The sequence below is a fragment of the Zonotrichia albicollis genome, chromosome 10 (assembly GCF_047830755.1).
Source record: "Zonotrichia albicollis isolate bZonAlb1 chromosome 10, bZonAlb1.hap1, whole genome shotgun sequence".
Classification (NCBI taxonomy): domain Eukaryota; kingdom Metazoa; phylum Chordata; class Aves; order Passeriformes; family Passerellidae; genus Zonotrichia; species Zonotrichia albicollis.
The window spans coordinates 2,313,162-2,330,000 of record NC_133828.1 but is presented as its reverse complement, the minus strand read 5'-3'; the positions used below and the strand labels follow the sequence as shown (position 1 = coordinate 2,330,000).

Below are 16,839 nucleotides of genomic sequence, written 5' to 3'. Positions count from 1 at the left end.
CTTGAATTGCTGCCTGGTTTTTGGTGTTTAATGCAGGATGAGTTACATTTGAAACAAAAAAAAAAAAAAAAGAAAAAGAAAAAAAAATGAAGCAGTTGTGTCACTTGTGATGGTGACAATAGGGAGAAAAGGGCTGAAAATCGGGATTTTCATGGTTGCTCGTTCTCCCTTCTGCTTTGGGGCAAACCCCTTGGATCTGGAGGGTGTTGCCTTTGTAGGGTGCTGTCCTGTTTTCGGCTGTTTGAAGGGCCTGGAAAGGCCCGGGGTGGCCTTGGGGCAGCCCAGGACGAGAAGAGGCTTCAGTTCTTTTCTCGGTCTCGGTGTTTATTAATTGTTTATCTAAAAGATTTTCTCTGGGCCCGACAGAGCTCTGCTCAGCAGCCAGCCATGAGCACACTCCCTGCCCTCCGGGCGGTCACCTATCTTTATACCCAAAGTTACGTGTACAATATTTATCATTTTTCCCCAATACCTTTCACCCTTATTGCCCAGTGCACTTTCAGTAATAACCAATCCAAAAGTGCCACCATCACCACAGAAGATGGAGGAGAAGAAGAAGAAGAAGAAGGACAGGACACGCCCCAATTCCTCCATCTTACTTCTCTAAACCCCCCTGTACAGAAATCCTAAACCCTGTGTTTCACTCTCTAATTAACCAATCCCTTCACCATTCACCCCGGTGAAACCCTCCTGTCCTCATACAGGTGTCGTCTCCTGTGTAGGATCAAAGTCCAGCCACCAGACACTTCTGGAACATTCCAGGACTGCCGAGCCCCCCAAGGGTGCTCTCGGTGACACCTCAGTGCTGAGGGGCTGAGATCCCACAGGGTGCACGTGGCTTTTGTTGTCCTTGAGGAAAACCTGTCAGAAAGAGGGAGGTGACAAAATTCACCCAAAGAGCCCCACAGAGCCGGGTGGGTGTGGCTGTGAGGAGCTGGGGGTGCAGGAGGAAGGCTCAGGGAGATCCCAACATTTATAAATATCTATATTTATAAATATCCCTGATATTCACAGGATTATTCCCCCAAAATTTACATGGCTATTTCCCCAGTGTTTACAGGTTAATTTCCCCAATATTTACTGGATCATTCCCCCAATATTTACAGGGTTATAGTCCTAATATTTAAAGGGTTTTTCTTTTGGTATTTACAGGATTATTTCCCCAAAACTTCCATGGCTATTTCCCCCAATATTTATGGGGTTATTCCCCCAATATTTACAGGTTTGTTTCCCCGATATTTGCAGGATTATTCCCCCAAAATTTACATGGCTATTCCCCCCATATTTTCAGGATAATTCTCCCAATATTTAGAGGGTTAATCCCTTGATATTTACAGGATTATTCCCCCAATATTTACAGGATTGTTCCCTCAATATTTACATGGCTATTTTCCCCAATATTTATGGGGTTATTTCCCCAATATTTACAGGTTTATTTCCCCAATACTTACAGGATTATTCCCCCAATATTTACCTGGTTATTCCCCCAATATTTACAGGGTTATTCCCCCAATATTTGCAGGATTATTCCCCCAATGTTTACAGGATCATTCCACTGATATTTACACAGTTATTCCCCCAACACTTACATTAAAATTTCCTCAATATTTGCATGGCTATTTCCCTGATATTCACAGGATTATTCCTCTGGTATTTACATGGCTATTTCCCCAGTTTTTACAGGTTAATTTCCCCAATATTTACTGGATCATTCCCCCAGTATTTACAGGCTTATAGTCCTAATATTTAAAGGGTTTTTCTTTTGGTATTTACAGGATTATTTCCCCAAAACTTCCATGGCTATTTCCCCCAATATTTATGGGGTTATTTCCCCAATATTTACAGGTTTGTTTGCCTCATATTTGCAGGGTTATTCCCCCAATATTTTCAGGATTATTCCCCCAATATTTTCAGGATTATTCCCCCAATATTTTCAGGATTATTCCCCCAATATTTACAGGATTGTTCCCCGATATTTACATGGTTATTCCCCCAATACTTACAGGATTATTCCCCCAATATTTACATGGCTATTTCCCCAATATTTACGTGGCTATTACGCCAGTATTTACAGGATTATTCCCTTGATATTTACAGGGTTATTCCCCCAATATTTTCAGGATTATTCTCCCAATATTTACAGGGTTAATCCTTTGATATTTACAGGTTTATTGCCCCAATATTTACAGGTTCATTTATTCCCATGATATTTATATGGCTATTCGCCCAATATTTACATGGCTGTTCCCTCAATATTTACAGGTTTATTTCCCCGATATTTGCAGGATTATTCCCCCAAAACTTACATGGCTATTTCCCTAATTTACTGGATTATTTCCCCAATATTTACTTGGTTATTCCCCCAATATTTACAGGATTATTCCCCCAATATTTACATGGCTATTCCCCCAATATTTTCAGGATTATTCTCCCAATATTTACAGGGTTAATCCCTTGATATTTATAGGATTATTCCCCCAATATTTACAGGATTGTTCCCTGATATTTACATGGTTATTTCTCCAATACTTACAGGATTATTCCCTCAATATTTACATGGCTATTTTCCCAATATTTACATGGCTATTTCCCCAACATTTACATGGCTATTTCCCCAATATTTACAGGATTATTCCCCCAATATTTACAGGTTCGTTTATTCCCATGATATTTATGTGGCTATTCCCCCAATATTTACATGGCTGTTCCCCTCAATATTTACATGGCTATTTCCCCCAATATTTACAGGTTTATTTCCCCGATATTTGCAGGATTATTCCCCCAAAATTTACATGGCTATTTCCCCAATTTATTGGATTATTTCCCCAATATTTACATGGCTATTCCCCCAATATTTTCAGGATTATTCTCCCAAAATTTACAGGATTGTTCCCCGATATTTACATGGTTATTCCCCCAATACTTACAGGATTATTCCCTCAATATTTACATGGCTATTTCCCCCAATATTTATGGGGTTATTCCCCCAATATTTACAGGTTTATTTCCCTGATATTTGCAGGATTATTCCCCCAAAATTTACATGGCTATTTCCCTAATTTACTGGATTATTTGCCCAATATTTACTTGGCTATTCCCCCAATATTTACAGGATTATTCCCCCAATATTTACATGGCTATTCCCCCAATATTTTCAGGATTATTCTCCCAAAATTTACAGGATTGTTCCCTGATATTTACATGGTTATTCCCCCAGTACTTACAGGATTATTCCCCCAATACTTACAGGATTATTCCCTCAATATTTACATGGCTATTTCCACCAATATTTATGGGGTTATTTCGCCAATATTTACCTGGTTATTTTGCCTATATTTACATGGCTATTCCCCCAATATTTTCAGCATTATTCACCCAATATTTTCAGGATTATTCTCCCAATATTTACCTGGTTATTTCCCCAATATTTACATGGCTATTCCCCCAATATTTTTAGGATTATTCTCCCAATATTTACAGGGTTAATCCCTTGATATTTATAGGATTATTCCCCCAATATTTACATGGCTATTTCCCCAATTTACAGGATTATTCCCCCAACATTTACATGGCTATTTCTCCAATATTTACAGGATTATTCCCCCAATATTTACAGGGTTAATCCCTTGATATTTACAGGTTTATTGCCCCAATATTTACAGGTTCGTTTATTCCCATGATATTTATGTGGCTATTCCCCCAATATTTTCATGGCTATTCCCTCAATATTTACATGGCTATTTCCCCAAATATTTATGGGGTTATTCCCCCAATATTTACAGGTTTATTCCCCCAATATTTGCAGGATTATTCCCCCCAAATTTACATGGCTATTTCCCCAATTTACAGGATTATTCCCCCAATATTTACATGGCTATTTCCCCAATTTACAGGATTATTCCTCCAATATTTGCAGGATTATTCTCCCAATATTTACAGGGTTAATCCCTTGATATTTATAGGATTATTCCCCCAATATTTACAGGATTATTCCCCCAATATTTACAGGATTATTCCCCCAATATTTACATGGCTATTTCCCCCAATATTTATGGGGTTATTCCCCCAATATTTACAGGTTTATTTCCCTGATATTTGCAGGATTATTCCCCCAAAATTTACATGGCTATTTCCCTAATTTACTGGATTATTTGCCCAATATTTACTTGGCTATTCCCCCAATATTTACAGGATTATTCCCCCAATATTTACCTGGTTATTTCGCCAATATTTACCTGGCTATTCCCCCAATATTTTCAGGATTATTCCCCCAATATTTACAGGATTATTCCCCCAATATTTGCAGGATTATTCCCCCAATATTTACAGGGTTAATCCCTTGATATTCACAGGTTTATTGCCCCAATATTTACAGGTTCGTTTATTCCCATGATATTTATGTGACTATTCCCCCAATATTTTCATGGCTATTCCCCCAATATTTTCATGGCTATTCCCCCAATATTTACATGGCTATTTCCCCCAATATTTATGGGGTTATTCCCCCAATATTTACAGGTTTATTTCCCCGATATTTGCAGGATTATTCCCCCAAAATTTACATGGCTCTTTCCCCAATTTACAGGATTATTCCCCCAATATTTACCTGGTTATTCCCCCAATATTTACAGGATTATTCCCCCAATATTTACCTGGTTATTTCCCCAATATTTACAGGATTATTCCCCCAATATTTACAGGATAATTCTCCCAATATTTACAGGGTTAATCCCTTGATATTCACAGGTTTATTGCCCCAATATTTACAGGTTCGTTTATTCCCATGATATTTATGTGGCTATTTCCCCCAATATTTTCATGGCTATTCCCTCAATATTTACATGGCTATTTCCCCCAATATTTATGGGGTTATTCCCCCAATATTTACAGGTTTATTTCCCCGATATTTGCAGGATTATTCCCCCAAAACTTACATGGCTATTTCCCTAATTTACTGGATTATTTCCCCAATATTTACATGGCTATTCCCCCAATATTTTCAGGATAATTCTCCCAATATTTACAGGGTTAATCCCTTGATATTTACAGGATTATTCCCCCAATATTTACAGGATTGTTCCCTGATATTTACATGGTTATTTCTCCAATACTTACAGGATTATTCCCCCAATATTTACATGGCTATTTCACCAATTTACAGGATTATTCCCCCAATATTTACATGGCTCTTCCCCCAATATTTTCAGGATTATTCCCCCAATATTTACAGGGTTAATCCCTTGATATTTACAGGTTTATTGCCCCAATATTTACAGGTTTGTTTATTCCCATGATATTTATGTGGCTATTCCCTCAATATTTACATGGCTATTCCCTCGATATTTACCTGGCTATTTCCCCCAATATTTATGGGGTTATTCCCCCAATATTTACAGGTTTATTTCCCCAATATTTGCAGGATTATTCCCCCCAAATTTACATGGCTATTTCCCCAATTTACAGGATTATTCCCCTAATATTTACATGGGTATTTCCCCAATATTTACAGGATTATTCCCCCAATATTTACCTGGTTATTTCCCCAATATTTACATGGCTATTCCCCCAATATTTTCAGGATAATACTGCCAATATTTACAGGGTTAATCCCTTGATATTTATAGGATTATTCCCCCAATATTTACAGGATTGTTCCCTGATATTTACATGGTTATTTCTCCAATACTTACAGGATTATTCCCCCAATATTTACATGGCTGTTTCCCCAATATTTACAGGATTATTCCCCCAATATTTACAGGGTTAATCCCTTGATATTTATAGGATTATTCCCCCAATATTTACAGGATTGTTCCCTGATATTTACGTGGTTATTTCTCCAATACTTACAGGATTATTCCCCCAATATTTACGTGGCTATTTCCCCAATATTTACGTGTCTGTTCCCCCAATATTTACATGGCTATTTCTCCAATTTACAGGATTATTCCCCCAATATTTACAGGATTATTCTCCCAATATTTACAGGGTTAATCCCTTGATATTTACAGGATTATTGCCCCAATATTTACAGGTTCGTTTATTCCCATGATATTTATGTGGCTATTCCCCCAATATTTTCATGGCTATTCCCTCAGTATTTACAGGATTATTCCCCCAATATTTACAGGATTATTCCCCCAATATTTACAGGATTATTCTCCCAATATTTACAGGGTTAATCCCTTGATATTTATAGGATTATTCCCCCAATATATACAGGATAGTTCCCTGATATTTACATGGCTATTTCTCCAATATTTACATGGCTATTCCCCCAATATTTACATGGCTATTCCCCCAGTATTTACAGGATTATTCCCCCAATATTTTCAGGGTTAATCCCTTGATATTTACAGGTTTATTGGCCCAATATTTGTTTATTCCCATGATATTTATGTGGCTATTTCCCCCAATATTTACATGGCTATTCCCTCAATATTTACATGGCTATTTCCCCAATATTTATATTTAACTAATTACATTTCCTTCCCCCTGAATTCCCAGGAGGGGAAGGGAATACCCAGCTCCTGCAGTTCCAGCTGATTGTGTCCCACATCCGTGGCTGTGACCCCAGTGTGTCACTCAGGGAACATCTGCCACCTTTTATTTACCAGCCACAGCGAAAAAAATGGCTTTGGAGCACCCAAAATTCCCCATCTGTTCACAAAATACCCCTCTGTGCAGTGCCCTGCCCATTTTCCAGTGGGAAATCCTGCATTCCAGGCTGGAAAAGTGCAAGAAATGATCTGGATCTCATGGAATTTCTCATTTTTTTTGGTTTTTTTTTTTGCAGCAAGGGAAGCCCTATGTCTTTGACAGGGTGTTACCTCCCAACACAACCCAGGAACAAGTTTATAATGCCTGTGCCAAGCAGATTGTCAAAGGTAGGTGTTGTCCTCGGAGGTTTCTGTGCCCTCCAGCTGTTTAAATCTGAATAATGAATATTTAGAGTGTTTGGCATTGGTAATTCCAAGTATTTCCTTTTTTTTGAGGGGTTGTCTGGGTGAAAAAAAAAAAACAAAGAAATGAACTAAAGGAATTGCAGCAGTTGTTCTGTGTTCTCTCCTTGTTATCCCACACAAAATATTTTTTTTTTTGGGATGTGAGGGGTAAAAAGTGTGGTTGTGGTGCAGTTCAGTGCAGGAGGAGCGTGGAATTTCTGTAAAATTGAGTGGATGTGAAATTGGAGTGGGGATGTGAAATGAGTGGATGTAAAACTGTAAAACTTCAAAAGCATTGAAGAGCTGGTTTGGGAGTTGCTCTGCATGCAGAGAGTTTGGATCTCAAACTGAAATTTCAAACCTCATGGAAAACACCCTGTTCTTGGAACAAAACCTCCATAAACTGGGGAGATTTCAAGGTTTGCACTTGATAATCCAATTTTTTTGGGGGGCGTTTTAATCACAGGCCGTACTCCCCCATCATTCAAAAAATATACAATATTTTATATAATAATCGAAATAATATTTAATGTAATATTTATATAATTCAAAAAATATACGATATTTTATATAATAATCGAAATAATATTTGATGTAATATTTATATAATTCAAAAAATATACAATATTTTATATAATAATCGAAATAATATTTAATGTAATATTTATATAATAATGTCAAAATAATAATCACCCTCATGCTTTGTTTTTGTGCTGGATGATCCATCCTTGCTGATATTGATAAAACTATCGACATCAAACTATCAAAGTGAAGATGCTGAGCTGGAGAACATCTTTTTTGCAGTTTTAGGAAAAAAAAAATTCAACTTTCTGGTCTCATCTTTAAACATTTCTTAAAGTTATTATGTATTTCCATATATACATATGTATGTAATAAATATATTAAATTAATTAAATGGGATTTAACTGAAAATCCTTGAGGGGAGAGTTGGAATTGAGAAAAACACTTGGACTTATTATTTCATTTTTTTTCTGCAAATGATGTTAAAACCCCACCTGCTCTTGCTTCAGTGTCTTTTTTAATCTGATTTTTTTTTCCTCCTTTCCCTCTGGAGTTTTGTGCAGGTTTTTGGTCACAGATGGTCTGTAAATGACTAAAGGTGGAAAATCTTCCACCAAAAATAACTCAAAGCTGCCACTTGTGATTTGTTTTCACTGCAGGTGATGCAGAGGGCTGGGGTTTTTTGGGTTATTTTGGTTTTTTTTGGGTTTTTTGTTTGAAGAGGATGAGGTGGGTTTTGTTAATTGGGAAGGTAAATTGCTGCTCTCTGCTTCCTCCAGCAAAATGCAAATATCGATGCAAATTCTGAGCAATTTTCTTGCATAACAGTTCATTAATCAGTAATTAATCAATAATTAATATTTCCTGCTGGCTCAGCTGGTGCTTTGCATTCACCTGGACATAACAACCCTTTTTTCCCCTTTTCTCCCCATTTTGTCCCCCTCTTTTTTCCCCCTTTTCCTCCTTTTTCACCCTTCCCCCTCAATTCATTTTCCTTTATTTTCCCCCCATTTTCACCCTTTCCTCCCTATTTTTCCCCTATTTCCCCCATTATTATTTCCCCCCATTATTATTTCTCCCTATTATTATTTCTCCCCATTATTATTTCCCCCTATTATTATTATTACCCCCCTTATTATTTCCCCCCATTATTGTTATTCCCCGTTATTATTTTCCCCTTATTTTTATTTTCCCCCTATTTTTCATTTCCCTAATATTTTTCCCCTAATTTTCCCCAATTTTTTCCTTATTTTTCCCCTTTATTCCCCCCCTTTTCCCCTATTTCCCCCATTATTATTTTCCCCCATAATTATTTTCCCCATTATTATTTTCCCCTATTATTATTCCCCCCGTTATTATTTTCCCCTTATTTTTATTTTCCCCCTATTTTTCATTTCCCTATTATTTTTCCCCAATTTTCCCCTATTTTTTCCCTTATATTTCCCCCATTATTATTTTTCCCCATTATTATTTTCCCCCATTATTATTTCCCCCTATTATTATTATTCCCCCATTATTATTATTCCCCCATTATTATTTTCCCCCCATTTTTTCATTTCCCTATTATTTTTCCCCTAATTTTCCCCTATTTTTCCCTTATTTTCCCCCCTTTTTCCCCTTATTAATTTTTCCCCTTATTTTTCCCTTTTTCCCCTTTACACCCTTTTATTCCCCCCTTTCCCCACCTTTCTTCTCCCCCTTTTCCCTACTTTTTTCCATTTTTGCTTTTAATTCAAGCTAATTTTTTTAAATTTAACCAAATTTAATAATAAATATTATATAAAATTTACTTTAATATATAATATAATATAATATAATATAATATAATATAATATAATATAATATAATATAATATAATATAATATTTCATTAAATATATATGTAATGTATTTATGTGTATTACATATCATATAGTATATAGAATGTAATATATGTTATATAATTATGTTATACATTATATATGACATAATTATATAATATTACTGTATATTTTATTTAATTTATAATATGTAATATATACTATATAATATTTATACACTATATACTATATATGCTACATATATGATATGATAAATAAAATAATAATAATGCAGTGTAATATTTTTTAGCCTAAAATTACCTCAATATTTCATATTTTCCCCATTTTTTATTGCACAAATTGCTTCCCTTTTCATCCTCAGCACTGTAAAGACTTGAAAAATGCAGATTATTCATCCTGAGGGTGTAATTGAAGATTTTTAATTGTTTTCCCTCTTTTTGCAGATGTTCTGGAAGGCTACAATGGCACCATCTTTGCCTATGGACAGACCTCGTCAGGAAAAACACACACCATGGAGGTACTGGGGAAAATGAAATTAAAATTAAATCTGTTGGGTGGGAAGGAGCTGAATAAATCCCAAATTTCTCCAAATAAATCATAATTTGGCTAAATAAATCACAAATTTGTCTAAATAAATCCCAAATTTCTCTAAATAAATCATAATTTGTCTAAATAGATCCCAAATTTGCCAAAATAAATCACAAATTTATCTAAACTACAAATTTATCTAAATAAATCGTAATTTGGCTAAATAAATCACAAATTTGTCTAAATAAATCACAAATTTATCTAAACTACAAATTTATCTAAATAAATCATAATTTATCGAAATAAATCCCAAATTTATCTAAATAAACCACAAGATATAATTATATTTCATAACAAAATATAATAAAAAAATATAATACTAACGCTACTAAGAATGAATAATTATTTTAAATAAAAATTGCACAGAAGTTTCTGGTGATTTTAAACAGTGGCTGATTGTCCCTCACACATCAGCTTTTACACCTGGATTTCCTTAAATATAGTCTAAAATACAGATTATAAAAAATATATGCATACATACATATATGTTAAAAATATATATAATTACAATAACCATAATTTTTAATATAATAAATAAAAGTAATATATATTATATAGTATATTAAATATTGTATTACATATATAATGAAATATAACTATTATTATTATTATTATTATTATTATTATTATTATTATTATTATTATTATTGTTATTGTTATTGTTATTGTTATTGTTATTATTGTTATTATTGTTATTATTGTTATTATTGTTATTATTATTATTATTAATTTCTACTGAATTTAAACAGTGGCACCTGTGGCTGAGTGTCCCTCACACTTCAGATTTTACACCTGGATTTCCTTAAATACAGTCTAAAATATAGATTTTTAAAAATATATACATACATATGCATGTTAAAAATATATATAATAAAAATAACCATAATTCCATATATAATGTATAAAATTAATATATATTATACATTATATAATATATTAAATATTATATAACTTATATAATTATATATAATAAAATATTATAATAAATGATAGCAATAGTAATAAAACCAATAGTAATAATGACAATAATAATAGTAACAATAGTAATAATAATAGTAATAATAATAGTAATAATAATAATATAGTAAAAATAATAGTAATAATAATAATAATAATACATAGAAATTTCTATTATTTTAATCAGTGGCAGCTGAGGCTGTTAATCAGTTAGTTAACTGATTAACAGTTAATTAACAGTTAATTAACAGTTAATTAACTGATTAACAGCTGTTAATCAGTTAGTTAAGTTAATTAGTGTCCCTCACACTTCAGGATTTACACCTGGATAAAATATTGATTTTTTAATATATATACATACATATATATATATAAATAATAAAAACAACAATAATAATACATTATATATAAAAATAGAAAATAATAATAATAAATAAAAATCCACTGAAATTTCTGATTTAAGCAGAAGGAACTGTGCCTGGGTGTCCCTTAAACTTCAGCTTTTACACCTGGATTTCCTTAAAAATAGTCTAAAATATAGATTTTTATATATACACATACATGTATATATAAATATAAAATAAAATTTTAAAAAAATTATTTTTAATAAAAATCTACAGAAATTTCTGCTGATTTAAATAATGGCAGCTGTGGCTGTGTGTCCCTCACACTTCAGATTTTACACCTGGATTTCCTTAAAAATAGTCTAAAATATAGATATTTATATAAACACATACATATATATATATAAATATAAAATTTAAAAAAAATTATTTTAAATAAAAATCCACAGAAATTTCTGCTGATTTAAATAATGGCAGCTGTGGCTGTGTGTCCCTTACACTTTGGGTTTTACACCTGGATTTCCTTAAAAATAGTCTAAAATATAGATTTTTATATATACACATACATATGTATATAAATATAAAATAACATTAAAAAAAATTTATTTTTAATAAAAATCCACAGAAATTTCTGCTGATTTAAATAATGGCAGCTGTGGCTGTGTGTCCCTTACACTTCGGGTTTTACACCTGGATTTCCTTAAAAATAGTCCAAAATATAGATTTTTATATAAACACATACATATATATATAAATATAAAATAAAATTTTAAAAAAATTATTTTTAATAAAAATCTACAGAAATTTCTGCTGATTTAAATAATGGCAGCTGTGGCTGTGTGTCCCTTACACTTTGGGTTTTACACCTGGATTTCCTTAAAAATAGTCCAAAATATAGATTTTTATATATACACATACATATATATATAAATATAAAATAAAATAAATAAAAAATAATAAAATTATTATTTTTAATAAAAAAATCTACAGAAATTTCTGCTGATTTAAATAATGGCAGCTGTGGCTGTGTGTCCCTCACACTTCAGATTTTACACCTGGATTTTCTTAAAAATAGTCTAAAATATAGATTTTTATATATACACATACATATATATAAATATAAAATAAAATTTTAAAAAATTTATTTTTAATAAAAATCCACAGAAATTTCTGCTGATTTAAATAATGGCAGCTGTGGCTGTGTGTCCCTTACACTTTGGGTTTTACACCTGGATTTCCTTAAAAATAGTCTAAAATATAGATTTTTATATATACACATACATATATATATAAATATAAAATAAAATTTAAAAAAAATTATTTTTAATAAAAATCCACAGACATTTCTGCTGATTTAAATAATGGCAGCTGTGGCTGTGTGTCCCTCACACTTTGGGTTTTACACCTGGATTTCCTTAAAAATAGTCCAAAATATAGATTTTTATATATACACACACATATATATATAAATATAAAATAAAATAAATAAAAATAAAAAATAATAAAATTATTCTTTTTAATAAAAAATTCACAGAAATTTCTGCTGATTTAAATAATGGCAGCTGTGGCTGTGTGTCCCTTACACTTTGGGTTTTACACCTGGATTTCCTTAAATTAAGGCCAAAATATAGATTTTTATATATATATATATTAAAAAATATATAAATATAGATTTTTATATATACATACATACCTACATACATACATATATATACACACATATATATATATACATATATATTTACATGTACACATATGTACACATATATACATGTATATACACATATATACACATATATATCTACATTTTTTTTAATATATATATATAATCCAATAAAGTAATTTGAAATATTCTAACATTAAAATATTATTTAAATATTTTAAATATAAAAATCAACAGAAATTTCTACTGATTTCAAACAGTGCCAGCTGTGGCTGAGTGCCCCTCACACTTCAGGATTTTCACCTGGAATTCCTTAAATTAAGGCCAAAATATAGATTTTTGTATATACATACATACCTACATATATATAGTCATATATATATATATACATATATATATATTTTTAATATATATACATACACATATGTACACATATATACACGTATATACACATATATATACATATATATCTACATATTTTTTTTATTTATATATATAGCCCAGTAAAATAATTTCAAATATTCTAACATTAAAATATTATTTAAATATTTTAATTATAAAAATCAACAGGAATTTCTACTGATTTCAAACAGTGCCAGCTGTGGCTGAGTGCCCCTCACGCTTCAGGATTTTCACCTGGATTTCCTTAAATTAAGGCCAAAATATAGATTTTTATATATACATACATACCTACATATATATATATTCATATATATGTATACATATATATATATTTTTAATATATATACATACACATATGTACACATATATACACGTATATACACATATATATACATGTATATCTACATATGTTTTTTTATATATATATAACCCAATAAAGTAATTTTAAATATTCTAACATTAAAATATTATTTAAATATTTTAAATATGAAAATCAACAGGAATTTCTACTGATTTCAAACAGTGCCAGCTGTGGCTGAGTGCCCCTCACACTTCAGGATTTTCACCTGGAATTCCTTAAATACAGTCTAAAATAGAGATTTTTATATATGTATAAAATCAAAAAGGCCCTCCCATATAGCCCCTATGTACAATCCAACAATAAATTGGGGCAGCAGTGGGATTCCTGTGTAAATTTTGGGATTTTGTCCCCAGGGGAAGCTCCACGACCCTCAGCTGATGGGAATCATCCCCAGGATCGCCCACGACATCTTCGACCACATCTACTCCATGGATGAGAACCTGGAGTTCCACATCAAGGTACATTTATGTGGAATTTTTGGGTGCAATTTTGGTGGCATCACCCCTTGGTTGGGTACATTTATGTGGAATTTTTGGGTGCAATTTAGGTGGGATCACCCCTTGGTTGGGTACATTTATGTGGAATTTTTGGGTGCAATTTTGGTGGGATCACCCCTTGGTTGGGTACATTTATGTGGAATTTTTGGGTGCAATTTTGGTGGGATCACCCCTTGGTTGGGTACATTTATGTGGAATTTTTGGGTGCAATTTTTGGTGGGATCACCCCTTGGTTGGGTACATTTATGTGGAATTTTTGGGTGCAATTTAGGTGGGATCACCCCTTGGTTGGGACCAGTCCATGGGAAATCTGCCTTGCCACCTTCTATTTTGTTTTGGGGTTTTTTTTTTTTTTTCCCTCCATCCCTTTTACAACACAATTTTCAAGATTTATTGCTGATGTTGCTTCTGGATTAATTTTTTTTTTTTTTTTTTTTTCTGGGGGGTGTGTCCAGCTGGGGTTTGCTGGAACCAAAAATTGATTTTCTGCAGCTTTTCCAGAGGTTGGGTTCTGCTGGTTCTGACCATAAAGACCATGGAGATTTGGGAAAATCCTGACATGCTGTGTCCAAGATGTGGGATGGAAGTTATTATTTTTATTTGTAAAAGTTAGTCAGTGTGAGGACACAATTATTTGTAAAAGTTAATCAGTGTGAGAACACAATTATTTCTAAAGTTCATCAGTGTAATGACAGAATTATTTGTAAAAGTTAGTCAGTGTGAGGACACAATTATTTGTAACAGTTAATCAATATGAAGACACAATTATTTGTAAAAGTTAATCAGTGTGAGGGCACAATTATTTGTAAAAGTTCATCAGTGTAATGACAGAATTATTTGTAAAAGTTAATCAGCATGAAGACAGAATTATTTGTAAAAGTTCATCAGTGTGAGCACACAATTATTTGTAAAAGTTGATCAGTGTGAGGACACAATTATTTGTAAAAGTTCATCAGTGTAATGACAGAATTATTTGCAAAAGTTCATCAGCATGAAGACACAATTATTTGTAAAAGTTCATCAGTGTGAGAACACAATTATTTGTAAAAGTTAATCAGTGTGAGGACACAATTATTTCTAAAGTTCATCAGTGTAATGACAGAATTATTTGTAAAAGTTAATCAACATGAAGACAAAATTATTTCTAAAAGTTAATCAGTGTGAGGACACAATTATTTCTAAAAGTTCATCAGTGTGAGGGCACAATTATTTGCAAAAGTTCATCAGTGTAATGACAGAATTATTTGTAAAAGTTCATCAGCATGAAGACACAATTATTTGTAAAAGTTCATCAGTGTGAGGACACAATTATTTGTAAAAGTTAATCAATATGAAGACACAATTATTTGTAAAAGTTGATCAGTGTGAGGGCACAATTATTTGTAAAAGCTAGTGTGAGAACACAATTATTTGTAAAAGTTCATCAGTGTAATGACAGAATTATTTGCAAAAGTTCATCAGTGTGAGGACACAATTATTTGTAAAAGTTCATCAGTGGGAGGACAGAATTATTTCTAAAAGTTAATCAGCATGAAGACAGAATTATTTGTAAAAGTTCATCAGTGTGAGCACACAATTATTTGTAAAAGTTCATCAGTGTGAGAACACAATTATTTGTAAAAGTTAGTATGAGAACACAATTATTTGTAAAAGTTAAACAAAATGAAGACACAATTATTTCTAAAAGTTCATCAGTGTGAGGGCACAATTATTTGTAAAAGTTAATCAGTGTAACGACAGCACTATTTGTAAAAGTTCATCAGTGTAATGACAGAATTATTTGTAAAAGTTAATCAGCATGAAGACAGAATTATTTGTAGAAGTTCATCAGTGTGAGGACACAATTATTTGTAAAAGTTGATCAGTGTGAGGGCACAATTATTTGTTAAAGTTAGTGTGAGAACACAATTATTTGTAAAAGTTCATCAGTGTAATGACAGCATTATTTGTAAAAGTTAATCAACATGAAGACACAATTATTTGTAAAAGTTAATCAACATGAAGACAATTATTTGTAAAAGTTCATCAGTATAATGACAGAATTATTTGTAAAAGTTCATCAGTGTGAGGACACAATTATTTGTAAAAGTTCATCAGTGTAAGCACACAACTATTTGTAAAAGTTAGTGCGAGAACACAATTATTTGTAAAAATCAGTGTGAGGACACAATTATTTGTAAAAGTTAATCAATATGAGGACACAATTATTTGTTAAAGTTAATCAGTGTGAGGACGGAAAAGTCTGTCTATAAATTATTATGATTATTTTAATCATCTTGGATTATATAACCGTGGAATAGTTGAAAATCTGAAAATTAATGGCATTTTTTCTCTCCCCCTCTCTAATGGGGATCCATTTAGAATCTGGTAGGAGTTGGGTTTTCAGTGGGAAATATTAAGTGTGGCCTAACTGGGATGTGGGAATCAGCTGGCTTTAAATGGGGAAGGAAAGGCAAAAATTCAAAATCTGTTTGTGTTTAAATAGCAGTTTCACGTGGAAAGTTCAGCTCATCTCTGTAAAAAGCCCAGACATTATTTTTCAGATGACAGAAAATGACATTTTATGAAATGCCAGGGGTTTCTTGATGCCCAGAATGCAGCCATGTGGTGTTCCAGCAAAATAATCTGGACAAACCTTAATTAGAGAAGGGTTAGGCCCTTCTCCCCTCACACATTTCTGTTTCCTTCAGTGAATCAAATCCCCTTTTATTAAAAAACTCATTCATTCAATCATTCTCCTCT

The 16,839-nt window shown here is 32.2% G+C and overlaps 1 protein-coding gene across 1 annotated transcript in view; it reads left to right on the top strand.

Moving 5' to 3' along the window:
• The window catches only part of KIF5C (kinesin family member 5C), an 82,979-nt gene that overhangs the window by 18,234 nt on the left and 47,906 nt on the right, over positions 1 to 16,839 (top strand). The window contains exons 2-4 of the mRNA XM_074547843.1: positions 6,797 to 6,887; positions 9,729 to 9,802; positions 13,954 to 14,058. Coding sequence (XP_074403944.1) covers positions 6,797 to 6,887; positions 9,729 to 9,802; positions 13,954 to 14,058 — 270 coding nt within the window. The remainder of the gene's footprint in view (positions 1 to 6,796; positions 6,888 to 9,728; positions 9,803 to 13,953; positions 14,059 to 16,839) is intronic.